Raw genomic sequence first — 22,397 nt, forward strand, 5'->3', positions numbered from 1 at the left:
CTGGGAATCCAGCACCCTGTCTTGCTGAGCCAGACACGCCCATCTGCTCCAACACAAACCCAGGGTCTGAACCACGTGCCCCAAAGCTGCAGACTTAACTGAAAGGAGCTCACAGAACTGTTCCTGTCTTTAACACTCAGATGCCCAACTCCCAATGGGGTCCAAACCCCAAATAAATCTGTTTTACCCTGTATAAAGCTTATAGAGGGTAAACTCATAAATTGTTCACCCTCTATAACACTGATAGAGAGAGATGCACAGTGTTTGCTCCCCCCAGATATTAATACATACTCTGGGTTAATTAATAAGTAAAAAGTGATTTTATTAAATACAGAAAGTAGGATTTAAGTGGTTCCAAGTAGTGACAGACAGAACAAAGTGAATTACCAAGTAAAATAAAATAAAGCATGCGAATCTAAGCCTAATACAGTAATAAAACTGAATACAGTTAAAACCTCACCAGTTCCAGTAAACTTCCTTTCACAGACTAGTCTCCTTCGAGTCTGGGTCCAGCAATCACTCACACCCCCTGTAGTTACTGTCCTTTGTGCCAGTCTCTTTAAGGTATCTTTGGGGGAGGAGAGGCTCTCTCTTTAGCCAGCTGAAGACAAAATGGAGGGGTCTCCCAGGGGTTTAAATAGACTTTCTCTTATGGGTGGAGACCCCCTCCTCTCTCCTATGCAAAGTCCAGCTCTAAGATGGAGTTTTGGAGTCACATGGGCAAGTCACATGTCTATGCATGACTGAGTTTCTTACCAGCCAAGTCACATTCCTGGGAAAGCTCCGATGTGGATTGGCGTCTCCAAGTTAATTGTTGGCTTAAGTGGTTCTTGATTGGGCACTTAATCTGCTGGCCAAATGCTTTAGTAAGGCTATCAAGCAAGTAGACAGCCAATATTCCTAACTTCAAGTACAAAAATGATACATGCACATAAATAGGAAGAATGTATTCAGTAGATCATAACCTTTACATAGGTATGTTACATGGCATACGTAGCATAAAACATATTCTAGTTATGTCATATATACTTTCATAAGCATATTCCATAAAGCCTTATTGGGGGCACTGTCACAGAGAGCATGTCAGCATGCTGTCTTGTAAGTTCAGACAGCAGCAGATCCCCCTCCCCCCGCCTCTCTCTCTCTCACACTCACAGCAAGCAACATTCCACAGTAATGATTTGCTTTGTCCCAGAGCAGATAAGCAGACGGCTGTCAGAAACGGAGCTTTGAAAGGGCATATTCGCATTCCTACAGCCGAGTTCAAAACAATGACAAGAGTGGCCACTTGACTTAAGGGGATTATGGGACATTTCCAGAGGCCAATCAGAGCGCAGTAATGCAACACCTCGTTCACACTGACACTGGGGCGTTTCAGCCGAGGCGCAGCAAGTGTTACGCTTCTCGTAGAGGTGGATTACCAGGAATGCCCCAGCTGCAGAATCCAGGAGCTCTACATGTCTTGCCAGTGTGGAAGGGTCATGAGTTAGGGCGCCTGGGGCTGCTTTAATGCGCTCTAACTTGCAAGTGTAGCCAAGCCCTAAATGTGATGCGCTGCAGCTGTGCCACTGGAGGGTTTCAAGTCTACGTCTACACTGCAAATTACTCATAATTGATGTTGCTCAGGGGTGTGAATAATCCACATCCGTAAGCAACGTTAATTATACCAACCTCAGTGCTGGTGTAGACAGAGCTTCTCCCGCCAATATAGCTACTGCCTCTCACGGAGGCAGGAGTTAAGTAGATGGGAGAGCTCTCCCCCATTGGTTTAGAGCATCTTCATCAGAAGTTGTACAGCGGTACAGCTCGCCGCTGTAAGTTATGTAGTGTAGACACAGCCTGGGTGTAGACAGATTCATAGTAAGATGATCCTTGACACGCCTAGTTTAATTAGTCCCTTTTTCATTTAAAGTTAAGAGCGGGATTACACTAGAAAATTAGATCAAACCAGCTACATCACTCATGCGTGTGAAAAATCCCCACCCCTGAGTGACAGGTAAGATGACCTAAATCCATGTGTAGACAGCATTATGTTGATGGAAGAATTCTACAACTGTACCACTGGAGCATTTTAAGTGTAGATATAGCCCAAGTGAGTGTGCACGTGTGGAATGTTGCCATTTCTTGTGGTCGAGAGATTTGGAGTTTTTCTTAAAGCGCCCGCTCATGGGATCGTGATATTATGTGGTGGTGGTATTGTGTTATGATGTGAGAATCTCATCTTTCACTAGCCCTCATCTTTGCAGAGAAAAGTTTTAAAATGTGACCTGAATGTAATAAATTTAAAAAATTCAGAATTTTACTGAATTTTAAAAATAAAATATCATTGGCTTAAAAATAATCATGATTTTTTGGGACCAGATTCATGATTTTTGAATGCTGGGGGCTGGCACTGTGTGTGTGTGTGTGTGTGTGTGTATACACCAGTTTGTAAAGATTCCCTTTGACTCCCAGTGTTCTTCTGCAGAAGGGGAGTCAGCCCCTTTGCTTAGGTTTTGTACATCTTGACCTTCGACTTGGAACAGATAAGATGGGTAGAAGCTGCTCCAAACTTGGAATGTCTTTCCAACCTGTCTTTGGGATGAGGGTTTCAGAAACCCTATGGGAGTGAGACCCCCAAATCCTATTGAAAGTTCCTCTCAGGAAATAAGCATTTTTGAAAATCTCACTCTTAGTCCACTGGACTATGCTGCCCCTACACGTGAGGACAAGTCACACTAGATGCCGACACAGGAGTGGGCTTGACCTCATCCAGTTAGCTGGTTGTGGGGAGAGCATACAGCAGGCCTAATGCTATCAGCATAACCCTGGGTAGCAGCGCCCGCACCCAGCTGCGAACTGAACCAAAACCAGAGGGACCCACCGCTGTGATTTCTAAATACCCCAAAAGTCTGTCTTGGGGGAGGGCAAATTACCTGATCGTTAGGAAAAATCAGTGGCAAGCTTTCAACCCCAGCAGTCAGCTCCTGTCTGCTTTTATCGGGCTCAAGGTTGTCTTTGCAAGGGAGAGCGACGGACACTCCTTCTAAATGAAAGACAGAACTCTTTGGTACACCTTCTAGGTTGCCCCACATCACGTGTGAGGGCTGCAGCCCTGAGCTACGCAGGCCCAAAGGCAGGGATTAGGCTAATCACAAGGTGCCTACCATATAATTACCCAGCCAGATGCATACGTAGTTGTGATCCCTGATGCCAAGCGAGTCTGGGAGGAGTGAGCACCTGGGGAGAGTTGGACAGGCGGAAGCCATTTGTTTTTGGATTCCTTTATTTGCTCTCTCTTGTCGTCTAGGAGGGGTGCTGTAGGAGAGCCAATGATGCAGGCTCAAGAACGGGGACTTGACCTGGAGTTTGCACTAGAGGGTGCTAGCATTTAGGTCACAGCCCGGTGACACCAGCTTGCCAAAAAGGGAGTAATACCGAAGGGAAATGTGAGGAGCTTCCTGTTATGAATCCTGTCTGGCGAAGAACAAGTCTTTTCACCTAGCTGGTGTGGCCACTCTGCCATGTGAGCCCGTCAATGTCAAGAACAACTGAGTGCTGATCGGCAGCTTGGAGTCTCCTTGTTGCCTCCATGCTCACACCTGCTTGAGGTTTTATTTGCGTGCCAGTTCCCGCGTTTTGCAATAAACCCACACGCTGCTGAGTGTTGCACCACAAGCAGCTCAATGAAGACGCTTCGCTTACCATCCTATTCTCCCTGCAACACCCAGCCGTGCGATGACTGCATGTACCAGCAGCATTCGCGGTGCTTTCGAGACTTCGGTCGCTCCCAAAGAGGCTACCAGACCTACCGGGGTGTGCCATGGGACCTTCAAAGGTAGGTGACGTATTTAATCCTTCTGAGCTGGACTTGGGCGCTTAATGGTAGCAAGGGATGCTGTTTGTGGAGATATTTTGTTTACGTTAAGATGTGTCTGAAGGACCTGGAGTGAGGCCCCCAGTCATCTCCTTTCTTCCCCCATTCCAAAGCCCAGTGGCTTAACCTCTCCCCATCTCTCCCCGTGAGGATGCTTAGGCAGAATGTTTCTCATGATTAGGGTGACAAGATAGCAAGTGTGAAAAATTGGGAGGGGAGTGGGGGGTAATAGGCGCCTATATCAGACAAAGCCCTGAATATCCGGACTGTGCCTATAAAACTGGGACATCCGGTCACCCTACTCATGGTGGACCATTCTGAAATGTACAGACCCCCAGAGGAGAAGGGATTCACTGCAGGGGAAGCAGGAGGAGGGGAAACTAACTGGAAGGTCACAGATTGAAAGAGCAAGATGGTGGAATGGCCTGGCTCAGTGGTTCTCAACCAGGGCTACGCATACCCCTGGGGGTAACCAGAGGTCTTCCAGGGGATACATCAACTCACGTAGATATTTGCCTAGTTTTACAACGGACAACCTAAAAAGCACTAGCGAAGTCAATACAAAATTACTAAAATGTCATACACACAATGACTTTATACTGCTCTATATACTATACACTGAAATGTAAATACAATATTTATATTTAAATTGATTTATTTTATGTGGTAAAAATGAGAGTCAACATTTGTCAGTATTAGTGTGCTGTGACACTTTTGTGTTTTTATGTCTGATTTTGTAAGCAAGTCATTTTTCAATGAGGTGAAACTCGGGGGTATGCAAGACAAATCAGACTTCTGGAAAGGTTGAGAGCCACTGGTCTGGATAAAAGGGGGGTCCTGGTTTGCGGGGGTTCATGGGCTGGATGCGAGGAGAACCTGGGGTTTGATGGGTGGGTGGGGCTCATGGGTGGGATGACTCGGGGAGCCGGGTTTGATGCGGGAGTTGGATCATGGGCCGGAAAAGCAAATTCAAGTGGAAATCCTTAGCCAGACTTACCTAGACCTTAAAGCTTTGGCTTCCATTTAGAAATGTATAGTGGCTAAGGATGTTCCCTTATATTTCCCCTAACTTAGCTGTCCCTCCTGCCCCCAAGCTGAACAACGTAAGGTGCCGTTTTTTAAAGGGCAAAGCTTCTGTGGCATGAATCCTGTGTTTTTTGCCTGTGTGACTCTAATTACTCAGGGACGGATTGTGATATCCTTTCCCTGAGTAGCTCCGTACTCCACACGTGGTCCCACTGAAATTGACAATGAAACTATTATCTCCAGGGAGTAGTTTATTATGGCGTTAAAAGAATAAGGTCCTGATCCTGCAATGCCATTGCATTGCAAGCTCGGGGGTCTAATTTAGTAAGACATTTTACTGTTGATAAAGTTTAACATATTTTAAATGTACTGCTGGTTATAATCTCTCCCTGGAAACTTGAAACCAAAAAATATCTTGGCTCTGGGTTGGTGAGATTTAGTCTTTAAATGCACTGAAACTTGTTTTTAAGATTGTACAAAATATGGCATTGTCTTTGCAAACCAATACAAAGGAAAAGAACTAGTTCGACCTATGTCCTTCCTAACCGTAGCAGCACCCTTTTCAACTTTTTATCTGTGATAGGATATGCATCTATTCAGCTACTTTGCATTTCAATGTGGAAACAAAGCCCCAGTGCAATCTTGCACAGTGGTGAGTTTGTGCATGTAAGTGATGATGGAATGCAGAGTAGGGTGACCAGATGTCCCAATTTTATAGGGACAGTTCCGATATTTGGGGCTTTTTCTTATATCGTCTCCTATTACCCTTCACCCCCTGTCCCGATTTTTCACACTTGCTGTCTGGTCACCCTAATGCAGAGTGAGGACGAGATGGGCCATGGAGCTGCCTCTCAAGGGTTTTTTTTGCATCTAGATGTGACACTGCATCGCAGGGGCTTATCTATACACAAGCTGGTGTACTATATTTTAATAAAAAGAACAGGAGGACTCGTGGCACCTTAGAGACAAATAAATGTGTTAGTCTCTAAGGTGCCACAAGTACTCCTGTTCTTTTTGCGGATACAGACTAACACGACTGCTACTCTGAAACCTATATTTTAATAGTATCTTATAGTATATTTAAAGCAGTACAACCCTCCTATTGTGAATGCAGTTATACTGGTATAAAGGTGCTTATATTGATGTAGCTTATTCCTTTGAGGTCTGGTCTATACTACCCGCCTGAATCGGCGGGTAGAAATCGACCTCTCGGGGATCGATTTATCGCGTCCCGTCGGGACGCGACAATCGATCCCCGAATCGGCGCTCTAACTCCACCAGCGGAGGTGGTAGTAAGCGCCGCCGACAAAAAGCGGCAGAAGTCGATTTTGCCGCCGTCCTCACAACGGAGTAAGTCGGCTGCAATACGTCGAATTCAGCTACGCTATTCACGTAGCTGAATTTGCGTATCTTAAATCGACTCCCCGCTGTAGTGTAGATGTACCCTAAGAGACGGGAAATATATAATACTGGTATAAGGAACTTTTTATATTGATAAAACTACATCCATGATAGGGGTTGTAACAATATAACTATTTTGTTATAAGAAAAAAAATCACACCCCTAACCAAAATAGTTATGCTAGTACAAAAACTGCATAGATCAGGCCTGAGTAAAGTGTGTAGCCTCCTCCTGATTGGAAAGGAAGTTTGCCATTTGGAGATCAGGTAAAAGAATTGCATCACTTATCCTGCAAATACAGGGCAAATCTCTGAATTAAATCATTGTAGATCTGGGAAGCAAGGGAGTACACTAGCTTGACTTCTCAGAAGGCTCATCTTATGAAAGACATTTCTAAGTGCCCCGCACAGAACACCTTCCTGGCTCACTGTACTGCACTGACTTCAGAGGAGCTTTCGTTAGGTGTGAATTCAAGCGAGTTTTGGAACAAGAACAGCCATGAGCTATTGGAGTTGCAGCACCTGCCATATCTCACTAATACAGCAATCACATTATTCCTTACTGAAAATACATTGCGGCAAACCTGGGCAGGAAATAGAAATCAAAACCTTCAGGGCGTTGGTGGTGCTGAGAACAACAGCTAATGACTCTGTTGTTCATTCGAAAGCAGCATGGGCGCATTTCAATGACGGTTGAATCAGCATTGGCTCTTGTTTCTACATGCGCAGCTGGGTTTGTTTGTATTTTTTTATAAAGCAGGGGCTGAACCAGACACGGCCAACTTTAGGGAAGTTGGGATCCCTATTCAAATTCAACAGCTGGAGCCTTTCTCTATAATTGAGCCAAGGTCCCAGTTCAATCCATCTCCCCCTAAATTTTGGAAAGTTCAAATCTAGGTCCCTGATCCAGCAAAGGACACTTAGATACATACTTAATCTGAAGTCTTTGAGTCTGTAATGTATTTTTAGATGGGCATATTGCAATTTGGAGACGATTGTATGTGATCTGTATTCTGAATGCGGCCTGGTCTGAGTGGATGCATCCATAGCTCCCATGGGAGACTGTTGTCCAAATGCCATGGTGATGTAAACAGCAGGGTTAGTTACAAATGTTGCACTGAAAAATGGGTGTAGGTGGTGAAGTACTGTAACTTGCATTCATTTGGCATTCAGTAGGTGATCAAAATGCATGTAAATTGCAGGCTGATGGGGGCGGAAGGGGTGCGTGTATAGCAGGAAAGGCAGAGACATGAGACATTTTTGTTACTCTTTTCTGGACTTTCTCCAATTTGTCCACATCTCTCCTAAATTGTGGTGCCCAGAACAGGACTCCAGCTGAGGCCTTACCAGCGTCAAGTAGACCAGGACAATTACCTCCCATATCTTACATACAACACTTCTGTTAATACACCCCAGAATGATATTAGCCTCTTTTGCAACTGCATCCCATTGTTGACTTGCATTCAATTTGTGATCCACTATAACTCTCAGATCATTTTCAGGAGTACTACCAGTTATACTTTCTACTCAATTATCTAAGTCATTAATAAAAATATTGAATAGTACCAGACCCAGGACTGACCCCATGGGGCCCCACTAGATATATCCTCTCATTTTGATAGTAAACCATTGATACTTTGAGTGCTATCTTTGCATCCACCTTCTAATAATTGTATGTAGACCACATTTTGCTAGTTTGCTTGTGAGAATGCCATGTGAGACTGTGTCAAAAGCCCTACTAAAATCAAGATCTATCGTGTCAACTGCTTTCCTCCTATTCAGTAGGCCAGAAACCTTGTCAAAGAAGGAAATTAGGTTGGCATAATTTGTTCCTGACAATTCCATGCTGGCTATTCCTTATAACCCTATGATCCTCTGATTGTTTCATAATTTGTTCCAGTATCTTTCCAGTGTTGAATTTAGGCTCATTGGTCTATAATACCTTGGGTCCTCTTTGTTCCCCTTTTTAAAGAGAGGTATTATGTTTGACCTATCACACTGCCAACTCTTGTGATTTTATTGCAAGTCTCATGATATTTGGTGTCTTTATTAGAGCTCCTGCTCCTGGAGTTATGTGAGCCTCTTGGCTTTCATTTAAAGGAGGTAGTAGGTTTTTAGAACTCTTGACCGTGAAGAGAAGTTTGAAAATGTGACCCAGGCGAACCCTAAAGACTCAATACCCAGAAAGCAAATAGAAAGAACCCAGCACTTGTTTTTCCTAAACTCTCATGATTTTAAAGCCAATCTCGTGATTTTTAAGGCCCGGCTCAGGCTTTTTGACTGTTTGGGGTGGCAGCAGTGCCCTGGAGCATTTTGTTTGGGCCAGGGAGGTTGCGGGGGATTATTGGTACATTTACTAATAGGCGGGGGATGTTTTTCCCCCTTTGCTTTTCAGAGTTCACCAGTTGGGCACCAAACCGAGATTTTTCAAGCCCTGGAAGATCGCTCTAATTGTTGTGGCTGTAGCGATGGCGGCGGCAATCACCATCGGCATCCTGGTGTATTTTTTGGCCTATGGTAAGCATTGTGTGTGTTTGGGCACATGGTATGGTGCAGCTCCCTCAGGTTGAGGTGCTTTGCACGTTACTGGGAGCCAATGTTTCCATCAGCAGAATTATAACTCATCTGAGGGGAATTACCACCAACTTCGACATCTCCCGCTTCTTTCTCCCTTCAGCAACTCTGCTCAATGCTTCCTCCTGCCACTCGGGGTAGCAAGTGTCATTGTCGCTATTGTCTCTTGGTCATAAGGCCACTGGCTTGTACTCTTTTCAGATCCTTCCTCTATACCCACCTCCGCTGTGATGCCTGCACATCACTGCCGTGTGGCGCTGGTTTGCCAAGGGACCAGCTGACCTTTCTGAGAAACTATCCGTTCTGTTGTTCCCTTCCTTTCTCACCTGGCCTCTCTGTCTTGTCCATCTCATTCGGACTGTGAGCTCTTCTTTGCTATGTGCCTGTACAGCACCTGGCCCGATGAGACCCTGATCCTTGAGAGTGGTTCCTAAGCACCCCTGCAACACACACAATTTTGGGTAAACCTGGGAGGGCAGTGTGCCAGTTCGATATTTCTTGCCCATGCTCTGGTGCCGTGTGGGGTTGAATATGAACTGCTGCTTGTTGGCAGAGAAGTTGATGGGGACACCCTCCTGGGGAATCAGATGATCTTCCCCTGCATTGTTACAGCTTGGTCCACATGGCAGGGTCAGCCCCCACCCCTGTTCTGTTCAACGGGAAGCTTTTATCCACCACGGCCAGCTCTTGCACCACGGCCGTCTGAAAGGCATTCATGCAGGTGGAGGTCTGCCCACTCTTGGGCCTTCAGATGTTTTCCCAGGAGACCCCGGAGTGGTCTGAGCCAGCCCTGGATGGGCTGTAATGCAAGTATTACCCATTCCTTTTCTTTCCTTTCAGATCAGAGGCTGTTCTATTACAATGGCAACTTTAAAGTCACTAGCATCCAGTACAGCGATGGCCTGGCCAGACAATCCTCAGGAGAGTTTAGAGACCAGAGCGGAAGGATCGAGAGACTGGTATGTCAGGATTTCTCTCTGCTTCCCTCCCTTTGTAAACCAACCATTGAACATGCCGAGGGTGATTAACGTCAAATCAGAATGATGCACTGTTACGCCAGAAACCTCCAACTCCTGTCCCCTGAGCTCCAGGGCTGGCCTATGTCAGGGTTTGCTTATCTCTGACAGCCGCCAACACACCGGGGATTCAACCAGGGACGTCCAGAGCTAGAAGCGTGAGCTGCCACAGCCCGAGCTAAAGCTTGTGGGTGGAGCGGTAACGGTCTCAGAACCTCGACAGACTCGGCAGGTAGACCTGGCTTCTGCCACTCACCTGCTGTGTGACTGGGCAAAGGCCAATCCCCTGGCCACTCTGCCTGTCTCTCGTCTGTTTAGATGAGATCGCTGGGACTGGGCCTCGGGGTGAAAATACACTTGAGTTCCAGTCTCCTTCACGCTCCCTTTAGTAATTCAACAAGTCCCCTGGTTGGGACAGCAAGCCAGCTAATCTTGATCCCATTTGCGGTTTATGATTCTCTCTGTAGGGAAAAAAATGTATTACAGTGTCTGGTTCTGCAAGGTGCCGAGAGCCCTCGCTGTCAACGATGGCTTTGCTGGGAGCTGAGGGCACCCAGCCCCCAGCAGCACCCAGCCCTTTGCGGTCCCTTTGGTATGCTGCATTGGGTAATGACTCTATTTACAGCATGGGGCAGGCATCAGTTGATTGGTTGTCCCTCATCGAGGAGCTAGGGAAATAGATACGTACTGCACCTTGAAGCGAAAATAAGAAAGGAAATGACACTTCCCTGCTGGTGATAATTACGGAGTTCAACCCTTTGCAGCAATAAGCAAGCAACTGTGGTCGTGTCTTTTATTCCTCACGACAGGACGCTTGTCTCTCTCACCTGCTGTTTAGTGATCTTGCCTAGCTGTTCACTCTCCAGGGCAATCAGCGCTTCCTGCTCTCCCAGCACTACTCAATCATTTCACTGAGGGCTGTGCAACGTAGTCACAACAACATGTCAACTAGGGAAAGCATCCTGCCTTAGGAGGCAAAGTCCCGGGCTGTATTCCTGGCTCTGCCAATGACCAGCTCAGCTGTGTGACCTTGGCTGAGTCACTGCTCTTCTCCATGCATCTATTTCCTCTTCCAGCTTGTGTCTGTCTTGTGACCTGAGACTGCGAGTGTTTCAATGTGAGAGCTGTCTCTTACTCTGTGTTTGTACAGCACCTTGCACAAGGGGCCTTGAATTTAGTTGGGGCTTCAGATGCTACCATAAGCACCTAAAAATACAGGGTTTTCAAATGTGTGAGAATCAGAGAATTTGGTGGAGGGGAAAAATCCTCCACAACTTAAAAGAATAATGTTATTTCCTGGATTAATTTTATTTGAGGAGCAGTGCATTCGTTGTTAGCTATATTATCGGATGAACAAGTGTTCGTGCTGCTCTAATAAAGGCACCGAGGAGTACACCGGCTTTCCTGGAGCCACTCCTACGATCTCTTCTCCCAAGAGCTGTCCTTGCCCCAGAGGTGAACTTCTCCGCAGGTGGCTTGAGCTCCCCAGCTCCCTTGGACCTTTACCATGTGTCCATTTACCACAGAAATGTTGTAAAACATCCACCACTCTGCTGTCTGGCTCCCACCCAACAAAAAAACTGTACCATTTCTCCTTCCCTGCTTTTTCTTTTAACCTCCTATGTTCTATCCAAAAAGAATGAATGGAATGTATTCAGACTACCTTCCTAAAATTGCCCGGGGCAATTTAGAAAACAACTCAGTATATAAATGAATAATGATAGACTCTTACTGGATCTAATCCTGCCCCTTAACGAAACCAATGGCAAAAGTCCAGCTGACGTAACTGAGGCTAGGTCTACACTACCCGCCTGAATCGGCAGGTAGAAATCGATCTCTCGGGGATCGAATTATCGCGTCTCGTCGGGACGTGACAATCGATCCCCGAATCGACGCGCTTACTCCACCAGCAGAGGTGGGAGTAAGCGCCGTCGACGGGGAGCTGCAGAGGTCGATTTTGCCACCGTCCTCACAGCGGGGTAAGTCGGCTGCGATACGTCGAATTCAGCTACGCTATTCGCGTAGCTGAATTTGCGTATCTTAAATCGAACCCCCCCTGTAGTGAAGACCTGCCCTGAGAGAAAGAAAGGCTGTCTGTGGTATTTGGAGCAGTTCCTCTACTCTGGGGCAGTTCTAGGAGAAACATTTCCTCTATTCATGAGATTCCTCCTAATTCAGCCCAATCCACTCCAGACAATTCAAAGCATTCTTATTAATTGGCAGTTTTCTCAGCATTTCGATCCAAAAGGTTTTCACCCGTTTGTTAAAACCCAGCATCCTGTCCCTTTGTTGTCGTTGTTCCTGCTTCCTAATTCATCTGGATTTACTCGAATCCCTCTGGGTTCGGTGTTTTAACAGCCATAAGCCTCCACATTGCCATTAATCACAGGGATGCTTTGTAGATAAATGCAGTACGTTTCATAATAATAAACACGGTGAGCAAAGGTGAATCATCCCTAACAATCAGACACGCTCAAGCCACCTGTTGTGCAACTCCTGGCAGGCTCTGCCTGCTCCGATCCTTGTCTGAATAGGCTTTCTTCGTCCATACTCAGAGCAGGTCAGAGACGAGTTGCGTTTAGAGAGCTGGTAGAATACAGGGGAGAGTGACTCCAATACCACATTTGTACTCCATGCCGCTTCGGTGCTGAGCACCGACACAGCAAGTATGAATAACGCTTCCTGCTTCCTTGTCTCCTCGAAGGCCGATGGGAAGGTTGGAAATCATGCCAGAGCGCTGATGAGCTTGGTGCACCAATCAGCACCCAACAACTGACTGGAAAGTCTGGCATACGTATTCCCGGGGCGATGCTGGGAGCTGGAGGACATGGAGAAGTAGATAATGAAAGGTTTCTGCTTCCTGGCTTGCTTACCCCGAGTGGACCTTAGAGTTCCCTCAGCACTTTCTAAGAGGGCAAGATGTTAGCCTGGGGGGCCTGATCCAATCTCAGCTCAGATTGCGCTGTTCTGGCTAGCTGAATAAGGTATCTTCCCTTCCCACCCTAAAATACACTCAACCAGATCTTCTTCTCCTGTATGTGGTATCTAGGGAGCCAAGGAGCAGGGACAGGGTTCATGGTTTCTGGATGCCCCCCCACAAGCTTATTTTATAGTGGGCCCCCTTACTACCCAGCTGATCTCCTCCTAGACTCCTCAGATACCATTTCTTCTTCGCTGGCTTTTCTGCATCCCCACCCCACTCCCCTAAACCCCACAGTTCCTGCCTTTCCCCATGTCAGATTTTAGTTTGGTTTCCTTTGCCCCCATCAAATCCATCTGTTTTCCCTCAGGCCCCCCTCCCCCAGAGGCCAGCTTTCCTTCCCACTCAATAATAACCTCAGCGGGGGTGCACAGCCATAGCGCTAGCCTCAGCTGTGCCCTGATCCAGCCACCAAAGGGCTGCGCATCTGTAGTGGCTATCTTGCCTCACCCTGGTCGGGGTCCCTCAGCTCTCCACGCGGTGGCTTACCTGGGTGACCTCCACCTCCAGCGGTGGCACTGCAGGGTCCCAAGTAGGGAGAGGGCTGCAGGAGTGGGGCTTTCCTTTTGAGATGGCTTGAAAATCCCCACTTTCAGATTCCTCTTCCTCTGCCGCGGGCCTGGCCAGGTCCGTCCCTCCATCCCCTGCCCTCCCTCCCCCTGCATTAAATTTAAACCCCTCTTCCATGACTCTCCTACTGGGGTGTGGTGTTTAGCCAGCTCCTGGCTGGGTGGGCAGTGGTTGTGGAGGTGCTAGCGGCAGCGCGGCTCCAGAACAAACTGTGCGGCCAAAGGAGAAGTGTGGAGGGGCCAGATCTCTACACATATGCCCCAAGAACTGGGGGGTAGAACTGGATTTCAGTCTCTGCAGGTTTGCAAGTCTGCCTCGTCTTCCTTCATGATAATCTGAACCCCCACCACCACTTCCCGTGTCAGCAAGGAGGTGTACGGATCAGTGCAGCATGTATAAAACTTTTAGGTCTCCTTTCAGATGGAAGGTGCTAGATGCATATATATGAAGGCCAGAAGGGACTATGATGATCATCTACTCTGACCTCCTATAAAACACAGGCCAGGGGATTTCACCCAGTTACTCTTGAACCTAGCCCATAACTTGAGGTTGATCAAGAGCATCTTCTTTACAAAGACATCTAATCTTGAATTAAAGACTTCAAGTGGTGGAGAATCCACCACATCCTTAAGTATAACAGTTTAGGATAGGCTTACTTCAGTGAATATCACTCTTGAAATATAATACCTGAGTATGTCTGAGGACAAATAATGTGGGTTTGCAGATAATACATTGTCAGAACATCAAATCCAGCTTCTTCTCTACCAAATATTGTAAAGGCACTTAAAAACAGTGGAAAATTATTGTTAACATTTAGAAATGCTATTAGAAAAGTATGTAGAGCATGCTATACAAATAACTTTTATTGTCAATGGGAAAGTATTACAAAATGGATTGTGGGGAAAATGGTCAGTTTTGAAATGAACTACACTGAAGTGGCTGTCTTGGAACTGGATATATGAAAGGAGTTCCGGATTAGGTTACCAGGATAATGTGGGACAGATTTTGTCCTCATTTATACCCATGCTACTTGGTTAGAGGGACGTGTTTAACTGTGACAAGGTGGGTGAGATAATATCTTGTATTGGACCAACTTCTGTCGGTGAAAGAGACCAACTTTTGAGCTACACAGAGTTCTTCAAGTCCGGAAAAGGTACTTCGAGCAGCACAGTTAAATACAAGGTGAAACAGATTGTTCAGCATAGGTAGTTAATACATATTCTAATCTAAGGGATCATTCAAGGTGGAGTGGCCTATTGACACTTCTGCAGTCATATGGGGAAAAAAGGGGGTGCTGGTTAATGGATTACAGATTGTTGTAATAAGTCATACATCTGGTGTCTCTGTTCAGTCCATGATTTTAGGGTCTAGCAGAATTATGAATTTAAGTGCCCAGGCTCATCTTTTGAAGGTGTTGTGCAGTTTCCTTTGAGGATGAGGACTGAGAGGTCAGATATAGAGTGACCGCTGTGTGAAAAGTGTTCACCCACAGGTGACAGGGTATTTTTGTCTTTTATCATTTCCCTGTGTGAGTTCATTTGAGAGTGTAGTGATTGTCTGGTTTCACCCACATAGTTGTTGTTGAGGCATTGAGTGCATTGGATGAGGTACACCATGTGTTGTGATAGGCATGTATAGGACCCATGGATCTTGAAAGGTGTGTTGTGGGGGGTGTTGATCATTGAAGTAGTGGAGATATATCTGCAGTTTTGCATCTGTTGTTCTGGCAGGGTCTAGTGCCTCTTTGAGTTGGTGTGGCCTGGTTTGTGTGGAGCTTGCTTCTGATAATGAGCTTGGAGAGGTGGGGAGGTTGTTTGAAGGCCAGAAGAGGAGGTTCAGGAAAGATTTTGTTCAGGATGAGGTCCCCATTGAGCATGGGTTGTAGCTGTTTGATGATATCCTGTATGGATTCTAGTGTGAGGTGGTAGGTGACAAGTAGGGGTGTGCAGTCGGAGGGAGGGGGGTTAATTCTGTATTTAGCAAGTTCTCTTGGGGTATACGGGTGGCCTGTTCCTTGAATCGATTTACTTCTCTGGTGGCCTGTCCTTGTTTGGTGAAGGCAGTTTTTGCCAGCGACCAGGATGAGGGTGGTCTAGCTTAGTGTCCAGAGCAGGCAGCAGGTGAAGTGGCTGGAGCCAGAGCTGTAGTCAGTTGCCAAAGCCAGGGTCAAGACCGGAAATCAGGAACTGTATATAAGAGCCGGGGGTCGAGCCAGAGTCCACAGTCAGGAGCCAGAGGCAAGGCTCAAAACCAGAGGTCAGGAACTTGAGCAAGCAGGATAGCAGGCAAGGAAGGGTTCAAGGCAGGGACGGGACAGAAGCAAGGCTGGGTTCAAGGCAGGACCAGATAGGAATAAGCTAGCGCAGGAACAGGCACACTAGTGGGCATGAGTGTTGAGAAGCTAGCGAGCTGCTGCTGTTGCTGGCTTAAGAACCAGCCTGCTGGCCTCGGAAGCCAATCAGGTTGTGTGGTTATCCGGCAGCTGTTGCAGGCCAGCTGTACTGACGAGGCTGTCTGGAGACTAGCTCTGCTGCAGGCCCCAATTCCTGACAGTTTTGTGTGTGTGAAGGTGTGTGTCCCGGCCTCTCTCCTTGGAGCAGGTTCTGTGGTATCTGAGTGCCTGGCTGTAGGTAACCGATTTCTTGGTGTGTTTGGGGTGGTTACTGGATCTGTGAAGGTAGGTGTGGTGATCCATGGGTTTCTTGTGTGTAGTTGTCTGTAGGGTTCCTTTGTTGAAGCTGATTGTGATGTCCAGGAAGTTGATGCTAGTGTGGGAGTGTTCCACAGAGAGTTTAATGGACGGGTGGTGGTTCCTGAAGTTGTGGAAATCTATGAGGGAGTTTGTCATCCGTGCAGAGGATGAAAATATCAGTTTATCTCAAGTATATCATTGGTTTTGCGGTGTGTTTGTCCAGACATTCTTCTTCAAGGCAGCCCATGAAGAGGTTGGCATACTGGGGAGTCATCCTAGTACCCATGGCTGTTCCCATGGCTTGGACAAAGTGTTTGTTGTTGAATGTAAAATTATTGTGGGTGAAGATGAAATGGATGACTCTGGCAATGTGTTTGGGGTGTGTGACGGGTTGGATCACAGAAACCCCCTTGGGAATTGCCACCTGATGTGCCAAGACTACTTCTGCCCCTGCTTTCCCTGCCAGCTTGGGACTCCAGCACCCTGTCTTGTTGAGCCAGACACGTCAGTCTGCTCCAACACCGACCCACGGTCTGTACCATGTGCTCCAAAGCTGCAGACTTAACTGAAAGGAGCTTACAGAAGTGTTCCTGTCTTTAACACTCAGATGCCCAATTCCCAATGGGGTCCAAACCCCAAATAAATCCATTTTACCCTGTATAAAGCTTGTACAGGGTAAACTCATAAATTGTTCGCCCTCTATAACACCGATAGAGAGATATGCACAGCTGTTTGCTGCCCCCCCAGGTATTAATACATACTCTGGGTTAATTAATAAGTAAAAAGTGATTTTATTAAATACAGAAAGTAGGATTTAAGTGGTTCCAAGTAGTAGCAGACAGAACAAAGTGAATTACCAAGTAAAATAAAATAAAACAGGCAAATCTAAGCCTAATACAGTAATAAAACTGAATACAGATAAAATCTCACCCTCAGAGATGTTTCAATAAGTTTCTTTCACAGACTGGATGCCTTCCTAGTCTGGGCACAATCCTTTCCCCTGGTACAGCCAGTGGCGTAGCCAGCTTTTAAGAGGAGGGGGAGCAAACCTAAAAAAGGCGCCCCCCCTTGGCTCCTCCTCCGGGCACGCCCCCCCTTGGCACCTCCTCCGGGCACGCCCCCCCCCTTGGCTCCTCCTCCAGCTGCACCGCTGACTGCCCCTCCCCCCCCCGCTCCTCCGGCCACCATGCTGCGCGGCCCCCGCCCCGCTCCTCCAGCCGCGCACCCGCCGCCCTCCCATGGCTGCCGGCCGCGCTGTGGACGGCCAGCCTGTGCCCACCCCCTTGCTCCTCCGGCCGCGGCTGCAGGCTGCATGCTGCGCACCCCTGCTCCTTCGGCCGTGCGCCCGCTGCCCCCCCATGGCTGTCGGCTGTGCTGCGGGTGGCCAGCCTGCACCCCCCCTCGGTCCTCCGGCCGGTGGCCGCCTTTGGAAAGGTGCCGATTTTGGGAAAAGGGGTGAGGGGAAGCGGCTGCTTCCCCTGCACCCCGCTAGCTACGCTACTGGGTACAGCCCTTGTTCCAGATCAGGTGGTAGCTAGGGGATTTCTCATGATGGCTCCCCAACTTTGTTCTGTTCCACCCACTTATATATCTTTTGCATAAGGCGGGAATCCTTTGTCTCTCTCCGGGTTCCCACCCCCTCCTTCTCAATGGAAAAGCACCAGGTTAAAGATGGATTCCAGTTCAGGTGACATGATCACATGTCACTGTAAGACTTCATTACCCACTTACCAGCACACACCTATACAGGAATACTCACAAGTAAAACAGTGCCATCTACAGTCAATTGTCCTGGTTGATGGGAGCGATCAAGATTCCAAACCACCATTAATGGCCCACACTTTGCATAATTACAATAGGCCCTCAGAGTTATATTTCATATTTCTAGTTTCAGGTACAAGAATGATACATTTATACAAATAGAACGACCACACTCAGTAGATTATAAACTTTGTAATGATACCTTACAGGAGACCTTTTGTATGAAGCATATTTCAGTTACATTATATTCAAATTCATTAGCATATTTTCATAAAATCATATAGAGTGCAACGTCACAGGGTAGACCAAGGAGGGCTGTCCATTGTCTTGTAAATATTAGAGTCAGGCAGCTATGCTGTCACTGTGAGGGATGTTGGTGTATAGAGAAATGACATCCATGATGGCAACGATGGTGTTCTGAGGGAGATTGTTAATGTTGCAGAGTTTATGGAGGAAGTCAGTTGTGTCCTGGAGGAAACTGGCCCTTTGTGTGGTGAGTGGTTTGAGGATGGTTCTTATGAGTTCTGATATTCCTTTAGTAAGAGTGATGTGGCCAGAAAAGATGGTTCTGCCTGGGTTCCCTTGTTTATGTATCTTGTGAAGTATATAGAAGGTCCTTGGGGTGCATTCATGGGGGGGTGAGGTTGTAGAGTTTCTCTTGGAGTTGTTTGGGGAAAGATTTGATGATATCCTCAAATTCCTGGGTAAACTGTGGTGTGGGGTCTTCTTTGAGTTCTTTATACTGTAGAAGTTGGTGTCGGAGAATTGTCGGCTGATCTTGTTAATAGTTGAGGACTATGATGGCACCCCCTTTGTCTGCTGGTTTGATCACTATCTGGTGGTGAGATTTCAGGGACTGTATGGCTGTCCTCTTGGTGGTGAAGAGATTGTGGTGGATGTGATGTTTAAGGATTTTCCGGTCAGTTTCTTTCCTGAAGCAATCAATGTAATGATCAAGAGTGTGGTTTCATCCGCTATATGGTATCCAGTCAGATCTTTTTTTCTTATGATTGTTAGTGGGGACGTGGTAATTGTGAGTGGTGTTATCATTTTTGTGAAAGAATGCTTTGAGGCAGAGTCTGTGGAAGAATTCTTAAGAACATAAGAACGGCCATACTGGGTCAGACCAATGGTCCATCCAGTCCAGTATCCTGTCTTCCGACAGTGGCCAATGCCAGGTGCTCCAGAGGGAATGAAAAGAACAGGTAATCATCAAATAATCCATCTCCTGTTGCCCATTCCCAGCTTCTGGCAAACAGAGGCTAGGGACACCATCCTGGCCCTTCATGGCTAATAGCCATTGATGGACCGAACCTCCATGAACTTATCTAGTTCTTTTTTGAACCCTGTTATAGTCTTGGTCTTCACAACTTCCTTTGGTTGACTGTGTGTTGTGTGAAGAAATACTTCTTTTTATTTGTTTTAAACCTGCTATTAATTTCATTTGGTGACCCCTAGTTCTTGTGTTATGAGGAGTAAATAACACTTCCTTATTTACTTTCTCCACACCAATCATGATTTTATAGACCTCTATCATGTCCCCCCTTAGTTGTCTCTTTTCCAAACTAAAAAGTTCTAGTTTTATTAATTGCTCCTTATATGGAAGCTGTTCCATACCCCTAATCATTTTTGTTGCCCTCTTCTGTACCTTTTCCAATTCCAATGTATCTTTTTTGAGATGGGGCGACCACATCTGCATGCAGTATTCAAAATTGATTTATATAGAGGCAATACAATATTTTCTGTCTTATTATCTATCCTTTTCCTAATGATTCCCAACATTCTGTGAGCTTTTTTGACGGCCGCTGCATATTGAGTCGATGTTTTCAGAGAACAATCCACAATGACACCAAAATCTCTTTCTTGAGTGGTAACAGCTAATTTAGATCCCACCATTTTATATGTATAGTTGGGATTATGTTTTCCAATGTGTATTACTTTGCATTTATCCACATTGAATTTCATCTGCCATTTTGTTACCCAGTCACCCAGTTTTGTGAGATCTTTTTGTAACTCTTCGCAGTCTGCTTTGGACTTAACTATCTTGAGTAGTTTTGCATCATCTGCAAATTTTGCCCCCTCACTGTTTACCCCTTTTTCCAGATCATTTATGAATATGTTGAATAGGATTTGGCCCAGTAAAGACCCTTGGGGGACACCACTATTTACTCCTCTCCATTCTGAAAACTGACCATTTATTCCTACCCTTTGTTTCCTATCTTTTAACCAGTTACCAATCCATGAGAGGCCTTTCTCTCTTATCCCATGACTGCTTATCCGTTTAAGAGCCTTTAGTGAGAGACCTTGTCAAAGGTTTTTGGAAAGTCCGAGTATGCTATATCCACTGGATTGCCCTTGTGCACATGTTTGTTGATCCTCTCAAAGAATTCTAATAGATCTCTGAGGCACGAGTTCCTTTTACAAAAGGAATGTTGACTCTTCCGCAACAAATCCTGTTCCTCTATGTATCTGATACTATAATTTAACCAGTTTGCCTGGTACTGAAGTCAGGCTTATCAGCCTGTAATTACCAGAATCATCTCTGGAGCCTTTTTAAAAAATTAGTGTCACATTAGCTATCCTCTAGTCATCTGTTACAGTCACTGATTTAAATGATAGGTTACATATCACAGTTAGTAGTCCTGCAATTTCATATTTGAGTTCCTTCAATACTTTTGGGTGCCACCGAGTCCTGGTGACTTATCATTGTTTAATTTATCAATTTGTTCCCAACCTCCTCCACTGACACCTCAATATGGGACAGTTCCTCAGATTTGTCACCTAAAAAGAATGGCTCAGGTGTAAAAATTAATGCAAATAATTCATTCAGCTTCTCCATAAGGACCTTATCTTCATTGAGTGCTCCTTTAGCACCTCGATCATCAAGTGGCCCCTCTGGCTGTTTGGTTGGCTTCCTGCTTCTGATGTACTTTAAAAATGTTGCTGTTAGTTTTTAAGTCTTTGGTTAATGGTTCTTTAGATTCTTTTTTGGCCTGCCTAATTATATTTTTACACCTGAGTTAATGCAATGACTAAACAACGAGTTCTATTTATTAGATCCATTTATAAGGCACCCATCAGTCTGGTATCCTTTACATAGCATGGATTATGAGCCATTAACAATCCCAAATATAGGGCCATATGGTGGAGTGGTTGTTAATTTTGTTATAGAGTCCTTACTCTGGCAAAGTCTAATTCGACTGAATGACAATGAGAACTAAGTAAAACAAACAAACAAACAAAAAGGAATCCGTTGCTTTATGGAACTCTTGCTTTTTAGGACCTCATGAATTAAAATCGTCACCTACATAGTCCCATGGTTTTAAAGAACAAAGACAGGAAAAAACTTGACTGCATGGAATTCCAGGGCCAACAGCTAGCTGAAAAGTTAGTACAAACAGGTGTGTCTTGTAAGGTACTTTAAGGACCTGGATCCAGCTTAAGAATGTGAATTGTTCTTTTGACGTCAGTGGAACCACTTGCAGGCTTAAACTGAAGCATGTGTTTTGCTGGATCTGGGCCTTATTGTGCCCAGGTTTTGTCTTAGGCACACATCCAGCAGGAGTAAATCCCAGAGGTGGGAGCTGGCCATGGAGATCTTCCTGAAGCACCAGCTTCCATGAGCTTTCCATTTGGGACAGGGTGATGGAGTACACCCAGTGACTGTAATTGTGGTGGTGGCGGAGAAGAGGAGAAGAGGGAGGGCTAAACTCAGAAGCGATGTACAGAGTGGTGGGAATTACATATTGGGAAGTGTGTAGTTGTAGCCCTGTCAGTCCCAGGATATTAGAAACATAAGGTAGATGAGGTAATATATTTTATTGGACCAACTTCTGTTGGTGAGAGAGACAAGCTTTCAAGCCACACAGAGCTCTCCTCCAGGACTGGGAAAAGCACTCAGAGCTGACGAAGAGCTCTTTGTGGCTCAAAAGCTTGTCTCTCTCACCAGCAGAAGTTTGTCCAGTAAAGGATATGACCTCACCCACCCTGGCTCTCTAGTATTGGGAGGAGGGTATATGAGAGTCCAAAGTAGGGTTACCATATTTCAACAAGCAAAAAAGAGGACGGGAGGAGCCCCGCCCTAGCCCCTTGTCCCCTGACTGCCCCCTCCTGGGACCCCTGCTCCTAACTGCCCTCCAGAACCCCACCCCCTACCTAAGACTCCCTGTTCCTTGTCCCCTAACTGCCCCCTCCTAAGACCCCCCCCAACTGCCCCCCAGGACCCTACCCCCTACCTGTACCCTGACTGCCCAAAACTTTCTCCACTCCCCTCCAAAAGCCCCCCCCCGTTTCTTGACTGCCCCCTCCAGAACCTCCCTGTCCCTTCTCCTGCCCCCCCTTACCCTGCTGCTCAGAACAGGGTGTTGGGCTCTGTGCCAGCCGGGACACATGGCTGAGCTCCCCAGCACAACACAAAACCCGGTCCCTGGCCCTGCACAGGGCTGCCGGAGCGGGCTGCAGGAGGAGGAGCTGCCAGCCGGCTCAGAATGCAGGGGGGGGGGTGGGAGGAGGAAGCTGCTCC

At 46.5% G+C, this 22,397-nt stretch overlaps 1 protein-coding gene across 1 annotated transcript in view; it reads left to right on the forward strand.

The window, feature by feature from the left end:
• Positions 1-3,665: 3,665 nt before the first annotated feature.
• The window catches only part of LOC128838441 (transmembrane protease serine 11C-like), a 56,270-nt gene continuing 37,538 nt past the window's right edge, over positions 3,666-22,397 (forward strand). Inside the window, exons 1-3 of the mRNA XM_054030624.1 lie at positions 3,666-3,817; positions 8,678-8,799; positions 9,697-9,815. Of these exons, the coding sequence (XP_053886599.1) occupies positions 3,666-3,817; positions 8,678-8,799; positions 9,697-9,815 (393 nt within the window). The remainder of the gene's footprint in view (positions 3,818-8,677; positions 8,800-9,696; positions 9,816-22,397) is intronic.

The sequence above is a fragment of the Malaclemys terrapin genome, chromosome 5 (assembly GCF_027887155.1).
Source record: "Malaclemys terrapin pileata isolate rMalTer1 chromosome 5, rMalTer1.hap1, whole genome shotgun sequence".
Lineage (NCBI taxonomy): Eukaryota > Metazoa > Chordata > Testudines > Emydidae > Malaclemys > Malaclemys terrapin.